This window comes from Bos mutus, chromosome X, assembly GCF_027580195.1.
Source record: "Bos mutus isolate GX-2022 chromosome X, NWIPB_WYAK_1.1, whole genome shotgun sequence".
Classification (NCBI taxonomy): Eukaryota; Metazoa; Chordata; class Mammalia; order Artiodactyla; family Bovidae; genus Bos; species Bos mutus.
The window spans coordinates 36,885,325-36,895,890 of record NC_091646.1 but is presented as its reverse complement, the minus strand read 5'-3'; the positions used below and the strand labels follow the sequence as shown (position 1 = coordinate 36,895,890).

Sequence of the window (10,566 nt, the reverse complement as noted above, 5' to 3'; positions counted from 1 at the left end):
CCCTTTTCAGCACTGAGTAAAGACACAGGATCCTAACTGAGGCCAGAAAATGGTTAAGAGAAATGGCACCTGAGGGTACTGCAAACCTACAGCGGTGGGCAGAACTAGCCTCCCTGGATGAGAGGCCCAATTGGGACTGTAATACAGAGGAAGGGAGGGGCAACCTGGAGAGATATTGAATAGCTACTTTACAAGGTCTCAAGAGGGGGGCACGGAAACCTATGAGTATGGCAAAATCCTCTGAAGTGATTCAAATGGAAAGCAAATTGCCCTCTGAGTTCTATGAAAGACTGTGCAAGGACTGTAGACTTTATACGACAATAGATCCAGAGGCTGCTGTGTCTCAGATGGTGATAAGTGCAGCCTTTTGTCTCAATCCTACCCTGAAAATGTCAGATGGGGGGACACCAAGTGATTCGTGAATTTTTATACATCCCTGAACGCCCAATACCTTTGTTGGGAAGAGACTCGCCATCTAAATTGGGAGCACAAGTGACCTTTCCCCCCCATGAAAGGCCCACTCTGAGTGAGCTCAACCACCCATTTACTCTTCCTCTCAGTAACCCCTCAAGTTGAATGGAGGTTGCACGATCTCCTGGAAGGGCTAAACATTCGAGAGAGAGAGAGTTAACTCAACAATTCCCTGAGGTCTGGGTGGAAGACACCCTCCCCCCCAGGCTTGCAAAACAAGTCCCACTGGTAATAGAACTCAAACCCAATACAATTACGTCAGCATCTGCCTTGGGCCTGCCAGACCTTGTTAAGCTGTTTACTCTTTACATGAGTGAAAAGGACAAGGTGGCTATGGGAATGTTGTCCCAGACTATGGGGACATGGGACAGACCCGTGGCTTTTCTCCCAAAACGGCTGGACAATGTTGCCACTGGGTGGCTAGAGATACTTACGGTCAGTTGCTGCAGTTGCCTTACTGGTCTAGGAGGCAACCAAGCTGACTTTGGGCAAAGGTTTGATCGTAAAAGTCCTTCATGAGGTCAACTCTCTCCTGCAAGGGGATCCCCACAAATGGCTGTCATCATCCCAGATTACTCAATATCAGGGACTGTTATGTGAGAACCCCCATGTTACTATTGAGCCTTGTCAGGCCCTGAGTCCAGCCACTCTCCTTCCTGTGGGAGAATGTGGGTCCTCACATGATTGCAAGGAAATATGCCAGCAGACTTGACTTGAGAGACCAGCCAATCCCCGACCCAGATTTGGTCCTGTACACCAATGGCACCAGCCTGGTGAAACAAGGACAACGACTGTCAGGATATGCAGTAGTCATGGAAGAAACCATCGTTGAGGCTAGCTCTCTGCCATCACACTGGTCTGCTCAATGGGCCAAACTATATGCTCTAATCCAGGCCCTACAGCTGTCAAAAGGTAAGAAGACAAACATTTACACAGACTTCAGGTATGCTTTTGCCACACTACATGTACACAGGGCTCTGTATAAGGAGAGAGGCCTTTTGACAGCTAGTGAAAAAGATACTAAAAATAAGGAAGAATTTAAGACCCTATTAGATGCTGCCTGAGAACCAGAAAGGGTTGTGGTCATAAACTGATAAGGACATCAAAAAGTGGATACCCCCCGAGCTCAGGGAAACAAACTGGCAGATAAGACTTCTACACAAGCAACCAAGCGCTTGGGGGTGACAAGTGAATCCTCTATTAAAGCTCTCATATTGGCGGAGCTGCCTGAGCTAAAGCTGGACTCTCCAAAATACACTGAAGCCCAAAACCAACTAGCCAAAGTGTAAGGGGGCATCCAGACTGAAAAGTGACAGTGGGAATTGCCAAGTCGCAAGTTATTGGTACCAGAGGATCTGGCATCCACTCTGGTAAGCCAAACACACCAAGCGACCCACTTAGGCCATGATAAACTGGAAGAGATAATTCAAAATATTTCTTGGTCCCTCCCCCTCCCACCTTCCCTATGCAGGACAGAATCTCAGAACTGCACTGCCTGCTCACCAGTCAAGGCTGCCTCTCAGCACAGACAGAAACCTCCGGGGATTCAGCTAAAAGACACGTTGGCCTTTGAACACCTGGAAGTGGACTTCACTGAAATGAAGCCTCACTGACACTACCATTATCTGCTGGTCATTGTATGTACATTCTCTGGATGGGTAGGAGCTTTTCCTACCCAGACTGAAAGAGCATCAGAAGTAGGCTGGTGCCTGCTTAGGGAGATATTTCCCAGAATTGGATTTCCTGCCAGGATTGGATCGGACAATGGCCCAGCTTTCATAGTTGATTTAGTATGACAAGTAAGCAAAACTTTAAACATGAAATGGAAATTACATACAGCATAAAATTCCCAGAGTTCTGGGATGGTGGAACTAACCAACCGGATACTTAAAGAGACACACTCCAAGTGGATAATAGAGACTGTGCTCCTGGGTGGACTTGTTCCCGATGACTCTTCTCAGACTCAGGATGACCCCATGGCCCCATGGCTATTCTCTGTACGAAATTGTGTATGGGAGGCCCCCTTCCATAATAAAACAGATGTCCACAAATTTGCCTCAGGTAAGGGGAGATGAGAGTTCACAGCAGAAGGAACAACTGGGTAAGGTAATAAATCAGGTAACTACCACATGCCCAAGGTCAGGGCGGCGGCCTGGAGGAGCTACCCCACACCCGAGGTCAGGGGAGGCAGCCAAGAGGAGCAACCCCACATCCAAGGAGTGGCGGCTGCATGGGCAAAGGAGGGCAGAGAGGAGCTACTCCACGTTTCAGGTGAGGAGGGGTGGCCATGAGGAGATACCCCTCGTCCAAGGTTGGAGAAATCCAAGTAAGATGGTAGGTGTTGCAAGAGGGCATCAGAGGGCAGACACACTGAAACCATAATCACAGAAAACTAGCCAGTCTGATCACATGGACCACAGCCTTATCTAACTCAATGAAAATAATCCATGCTGTGTGGGGCCACTCAATATGGGAGGGTCATGGTGGAGAAGTCTGACAGAATGTGGTCCACTGGAGAAGGGAATGGCAAACCACTTCAGTTTTCTTGCCTTGAGAACCCCATAAACAGTATGAAAAGGCAAAATGATAGGATACTGAAAGGGGAACTCCTCGGGTCAGTAGGTGCCCAAAATGCTACTGGAGATCAGTGGAGAAATAACTCCAGAAAGAATGAAGGGGTGGAGCCAAAGCAAAAACAATACCCAGTTGTGGATGTGACTGGTTCGATGGGGAAGCTTCCAAAGTGTTGGATGCTTCTGATGTGGAAGCAACGTCTGATGCTGTAAAGAGCAATATTGTATAGGAACCTGGAATGTCAGGTCCAGGAATCAAGGCAAATTGGAAGTGGTCAAACAGGAGATGGCAAGAGTGAATGTCTAAAATAGACTGGAATGGGTGAATTTAACTCAGATGACCATTATATCTACTACTGTGGGCAGAAATCCCTTAAAAAAATGGAGTAGCATCATGGTCAACAAGAGAGTCCAAAATGCAGTACTTGGATGCAATCTCAAAAATGACAGAATGATCTCTGTTCATCTTCAAGGCAAACCATTCAATATTACAGGAATCCAAGCCTATGCCCCAACCGGTAATGCTGAAGAAGCTGAAGTTCAACGGTTCTATGAAGACCTACAAGACCTTTTAGAACTAACACCCCCCAAAAAAAGATGTCCTTTTCATTATACGGGACTGGAATGCAAAAGTAGGAATTCAAGAAACACCAGGAGTAACAGGCAAATTTGGCCTTGGAGTGTGGAATGAAGCAGGGCAAAGGCTAATAGAGTTTTGCCAAGAAAACGCACTGGTCATAGCAAACACCCTTTTCCAACAACACAAGAGAAGACTCTACACATGGACATCACCAGATGGTCAGCATCGAAATCAGATTGATTATATTCTTTGCAGCCAAATATGGAGAAGCTCTATACAGTCAGAAAAAACAAGACCGGGAGCTGACTATGACTCAGATCATGAACTCCTTATTGTTACATTCAGACTTAAATTGAAGAAAGTGGGGAAAATCACTAGACCATTCAGGTATTACCTAAATCAAATCCTTTATGATTATACACTGGAAGTGAGAAATAGATTTAAGGGACTAGATCTGATAGACAGAGTGCCTGATGAACTATGGATGGAGGTTCGTGACATTGTACAGGAGACAGGGATCAAGACCATCCCCATGGAAAATAAATGCAAAAAAGCAAAATGACTGTCTGAGGAGGCCTGACACATAGCTGTGAAAAGAAGGGAAGGGAAAAGCAAAGGGGAAAAGGAAAGATATACAGATTTAAATGCAGAGTTCCAAAGAATAGCAAGGAGAGATAAGAAAGCCTTCCTCAGTGATCAATGCAAAGAAATAGAGGAAAACAATAGAAAAGGGAAGACTAGAGTTGTCTGCAACAAAATTAGAGATACCAAGGGAATATTTCATGCAAAGGTGGGCTCAATAAAGGACAGAAATGGTAGGGACTTAACAGAAGCAGAAGATATTAAGAAGAGGTGGCAAGAATACACAGAAGAAGTGTACAAAAAAGAGCTTCATGTCCCAAATAATCATGATGATGTGATCACTCACCTAGAGCCAGATATTCTGCAATGTGAAGTCAAGTGGGCCTTAGAAAGCATCACTACAAACAAAGCTAGTGGAGGTGATGGAATTCCAGTTGAGCTATTTCAAATCCTGAAAGATGATGCTGTGAAAGTGCTACACTCAATATGCCAGCAAATTTGGAAAACTCAGCAGTGGCCACAGGACTGGAAAAGGTCAGTTTTTATTCCAATCCCAAAGAAAGGCAATGGCAAAGAATGCTCAAACTACCACACAATTGTACTCATCTCACATGCAATAAAGTAATGATCAAAATTCAGCAAGCCAGGCTTCAGCAATACATGAACCATGAACTTCCAGATGTCCAAGCTGGTTTTAGACAAGGCAGAGGAACCAGACATCAAATTGCCAACATCCACTGGATCATTGAAAAAGCAAGAGAGTTCCAGAAAAACATCTATTTCTGCTTTATTGACTATGCCAAAGCCTTTGACTGTGTGGATCACAATAAACTGTTGAAAATTCTGAAAGAGATGGGAATACCAAACCACCTGACCTGCCTCTTGAGAAACCTATATGCAGGTCAGGAAGCAACAGTTAGAACTGGTCATGGAACAACAGACTGGTTCCAAATAGGAAAAGGAGTACATCAAGGCTGTATATTGTCACCCTGCTTATTCAAATATTTAGCACCTATTTATTGTTATTTTATAATTAATGGTTAGCACACCTTTTTCTTGCTAAGCTGTAAACTACTGGAAGACAAGGCTTGGAATTTTTTTTTTTCTTTCTCATGATTATATTACCAGTATTTGCCTCAGGTGTTCTCACAAACTAAACACTCAATAAATGCTGTTTTTGATTTATTATTGTTTTAAATGACAATAAAGTAAGAAAGAAATAGTACAAACAGCTTACTTTGGAAAATGTTAGACCACACAGAGAGAGTGGGACATATTGCACAAATTATTTATTTACCTTAATTTAGAGCAAAATGAATTTTGTACAAGTGTAAATTATATTATCTCAGAAGAGGTAACTCTCAAAGGTGTTTTTATTAGAATATTAAAAGAAAAGTTTGCATTTGATATGTTGTAAAACTCCTTTTCAAACTAACAACAAAGCTTTTAAGAGTTGTAATAGAAAAAAATATCAACAGAAGCTCAATATGTTTCCATGCTACATATTAACAACAATGCCTAACACTCAGAGGTGATGCAAGGGAGAAGAGGAAAGGCAATTGAATTGGTGGAGAACACCCACAGAATTCCCAAAGCACACCTGATTAGCCAAGACAAACATTTTAGACAGAGCAAAGGAAAATGATACCTAAGGCATGGTTTCCATGATTAAGTTCCACTTTTAAGGAGTTGCTGGAGTTGTTCATTTAATTAATTTCTTGTTGAAGTGCATGCATTAAATGCCTTCAAGGATCCAAAAAGTCTGCAATATTTTTGTATCGTCCTTTCTCTATAAACATTCTTTACTACCATCTCTTTAGGGCATCAGGGAGGAGACATGCTATGCTGGTTAAGTGACCTCAGTGTTGCCTTCAAGTATCAGAAGCCTTAATAAGCACCACTGCCTCAAAAGAGTCAGCACAGATGTGTGACTGATTATTCATCTTGCTTGAACTCTCAACATACTTTGATTAGATACTTCTTCAGGTTTTCTTTGGTCAATGGGGAAGAGAGGCTGGGGGCTGGGATGCAGAGGTGTTGCCATTCTTATTCCTTGCATCAGGACACTTGAGACACTCCCTTACAACAGCTCATTTTCTCTATGCACGAAGCACACCTTAAATTTACACACAGTTACATGTCAGTTGAGTTCAGTCTCTCAGTCCTGCCCAACTCTTTGCGACCCCATGGACTGTAGCCCGCCAGGCTCCTTTTTCCATGGGATTCTCCAGGCAAGAATACTGGAGTGGGTTGCCATGTCCTCCTTCAGGGGATCTTCCCGACCCATGGATAGAACCCACGTCTTCTGCATCTACTGCAGGCAGATTCTTTACGGCTAGTGCCACCTGGAGAGACCACATGTCAGTTACATATATCTCAATAAAACTGAAAAACAATGGTCCAAGAGTCCCACAGTTATCTTTCATGGTCCAAATACATGTGCATTAAAGAGGCAAGGCAGATCACTAAATCCACTATTTGTGTACCTTCAGTATTTATGCCCAGCAAGCAGGTTCCCATTCCTGTAAATCCACAGAGTACAAGAGTAGCTTACATATAAACAGATACTTTAGAAAGAATTCATCCCCAAAATGATTTTATGGAGTATGTCAAGAGATCACTCAATAGCACTGAGCAAATTACTTGTAGTTGATTTTTCAAATGTAGCTTTAATTAGGATGTCAATTATTGAAGCCTCCAAGTATCAGAGTTCATTTGATTGTGTTTCAGATTTAGCCTCACTACGAGGAACACTGATGGAATTCTCAAGAGCAGCAGTGATGATGAAAAGAAAGTGAAAGACAGTTTTGCTTCTTGGGTCTCTTGTTCCATTATGTCCTACCATTTGATCTCTTGCCAAAGAAAGGCAGAGTTTAATGAATTAGTTATTTTAGAGGCTAAGTAAACATGTAAGAGTTGGACTGTGAAGAAAGCTGAGCGCCAAAGAATTGATGCTTTTGAACTGTGGTGTTGGGGAAGACTCTTTAGAATCCCTTGGACTGCAAGGAGATCCAACCAGTCCATTCTAAAGGAGGTCAGCCCTGGGATTTCTTTGGAAGGAATGATGCTAAAGCTGAAATTCCAGTACTTTGGCCACCTCATGCAAAGAGTTGACTCATTGGAAAAGACTCTGATGCTGGGAGGGATTGGGGGCAGGAGGAAAAGGGGACGACAGAGGATGAGATGGCCAGATGGCATCATCAACTCGATGGACCTGAGTTTGAGTGAACTCTGGGAGTTGGTGATGGACAGGGAGGCCTGGCATGCTGTGATTCATGGGGTTGCAAAGACTCGGACATGACTGAGTGACTGAACTGAACTGAACTGAATCTTCCTCTTTGGAGACTTTAAAAAAAAAAATGGAAACCACGTTGTGAAATGAAATAGGTTGAAAGACAGAGTAGCATGGACTTCTTGAAAATAAATGAATTAAGAAATAAACAATGTTGCATTAAATTAGAAAACACTGATCTCTGGCCTGGAGTTCAAACAGTCAAACTGTGTACACACACACAAAGTCACACACACGTTCACATATAAAATTAACTTTTATTGAATATTTACAATGTGCCAGACATTGTACTAAGTAATTTACATAGGTTATGCATATAATCTACACCAATTTCTGATAAAAGAAATGTATTAGTATTGTCATGATAAACAATGAAAATAAAACTTAGAGCTATTAAACAGTTTGGCAAAGATTACATAACTAGTCTGTGGCAATTCTGATATTCAAACCCAGACTTTTCTGACTCCAACGTGCAAACTCTAATTCAATATGATGTATGACCTCATCTCCTGTATTGGCAGGTGGTTCTTTACCACTAGCACCACCTGGGAAGCCTCTTCAAGAAAAGTGTAGGTGAATACCAGTCCTTAAGTGGGGGAGAATATTTTGTCTCTCATTGGAGAACTCTTACAGAATTCAAGATACACTACTAGATATGGAGTCATGAGTTGAAATCCATCCTTGTTCTCAAAGAGCTAACATTATAGACGGAGAATAAGATGTGGGCACAAATATTTGAAATATAAGCCTGTGTGTCATAAAAACCCTGAGAGTTACATACACAGTGCTATGGGAGCTCAGAGAATGGAGTGGACTCAGTCAACTTGGTGGACTGAAAAGCATTTCACATGGTACCTTAAAAGATGAGTACTATGCCAGTGGTTCAGCACAGGAGGAGATAAGGGAGAAACATTATTTGGAAGTGGAGAAATAGATACAAACAAATAGGTAGGGGGGAATAAGAAACTGAAGGAAGAGTAAAGAGTCTATTTTCATTAGAACATATGGTAGGCATTGAGCAATGAGCCAGAAAGAAAAGTGCAGAAAGACCAGAAAGAAAGTGTGGGTCAAAATACGGAAATATGGTTTCAATGCTATTCTCTAAAATCATCCCACCCTCGCCTTCTCCCACAGAGTCCAAAAGTCTGTTCTTTACATCTGTGTCTCTTTTGCTGTCTTGTATATAGGGTCTTCATAACCATCTTTCTAAATTCCATATATATGAATTAATATACTGTATTGGTGTTTTTCTTTCTGACTTACTTCACTCTGTATAATAGGCTCCAGTTTCATCTGCCTTATTAGACCTGATTCATGTGTTTGGGGAGGGAGGTGGGAGGGGGGTTTGGGATCAGGGAACACATGTACACTCATGTCAATGTATGGCAATATATGGCAAATTCATGTCAATGTATGGCAAAAACCACCATAATATTGTAAAGTAATTAGCCTCCAATTAAAATAAATTAATTAATTTAAAAGAACATGGAAACATGGGACTGTAACCAAACTTCTTTCAGTAAGTAATGGGACGCAGTTGAAGATTTTTAAAGTAAGACCCTCCATAAGGACCTTCCAATCAGTATTGGAATTTAGGATGAAATGGAACAACAAACAGGTTCCAAGTAAGAAAAGGAGTCCGTCAAGGCTGTATATTGTCACCCTGTTTATTTAACTTATATGCAGAGTACATCATGAGAAACGTTGGACTGGAAGAAGCACAAGCTGGAATCAAGATTGCTGGGAGAAATACCAATAACCTCAGATATGCAGATGACACCACCCTTATGGCAGAAAGTGAAGAGGAACTAAAAAGCCTCTTGATGAAAGTGAAAGAGGAGAGTGAAAAAGTTGGCTTAAAGCTCAACATTCAGAAAACGAAGATCATGGCATCCAGTCCCATCACTTCATGGGAAATAGATGGGGAAACAGTGGAAACAGTGTCAGACTTTATTTTTCCGGGCTCCAAAATCACTGAAGATGGTGACTTCAGCCATGAAATTAAAAGATGTTTACTCCTTGGAAGGAAAGTTATGATCAATCTAGATAGCATATTCAAAAGCAGAGACATTACTTTGCCAACAAAGGTTCGTCTAGTCAAGGCTATGGTTTTTCCTGTGGTTTTGTATGGATGTGAGAGTTGGACTGTGAAGAAGGCTGTGAGCCAAAGAATTGATGCTTTTGAACTGTGGTGTTGGAGAAGACTCTTGAGAGTCCCTTGGACTGCAAGGAGATCCAACCAGTCTATTCTGAAGGAGATCAGCCCTGGGATTTCTTTGGAAGGAATGATGCGAAAGCTGAAACTCCAGTACTTTGGCCACCTCATGTGAAGAGTTGACTCATTGGAAAAGACTCTGATGCTGGGAGGGATTGGGGGCAAGAGGAGAAGGGGACGACAGAGGATGAGATGGCTGGATGGCATCACTGACTCGATGGACGTGAGTCTGAGTGAACTCCGGGAGTTGGTGATGGACAGGGAGGCCTGGTGTGCTGCGATTCATGGGGTCACAAAGAGTCGGACACGACTGAGCGACTGATCTGATCTGAACACGGTAGTTCTTTGAGAATAGACAGGAGAAATCTAGTAGAGGGGAGAGGAATGGGAGTTTTACAGCAGCATTCCAGGTGTGCTTTTGCAGCTTTATTGTAAAGAACATATAGATGAAATATATTTTGAAACTCACTTTGATAAATTCTAAGGTAACTCAAATCTGACCAAAGATCTTTTGTAGAAACCTGGTGAGAGTTTCAATATAAGTCTTCTGTTACCATACTCATTTTTCAATAACTTTAGTTAACAAAAAAACAGCTCTGTATTACAGAGAAGGGCTGACAACTTCAGAGGGATCAAGATGGTCTACAATATTTGCTAATAGGAATTAGCAGCTGGAAATAGCAGCAGGGGAGAAGGACTAGCTACTGCAAAGTCAAAGAAAACAGAAAACAAAAGAAAAAAGAAAAATCTTTACTGTCAGAGGCATGTAAACTGCTAAATTGTTCTAGCATTGCTTCTCTGACATTTGGGCACTAACATAAAATGGAGCGATTTGACATTGTTGCATGTGAAA

The 10,566-nt window shown here is 42.2% G+C and overlaps 1 protein-coding gene across 1 annotated transcript; it reads left to right on the top strand.

Moving 5' to 3' along the window:
- Nucleotides 1–1,151: 1,151 nt before the first annotated feature.
- Nucleotides 1,152–1,535, top strand: LOC138986480 (ribonuclease H-like). Its single transcript, XM_070366570.1, has one exon. The coding sequence runs from the start codon at nucleotides 1,152–1,154 to the stop codon at nucleotides 1,533–1,535; it is 384 nt and encodes a 127-aa protein (XP_070222671.1).
- Nucleotides 1,536–10,566: the final 9,031 nt, after the last annotated feature.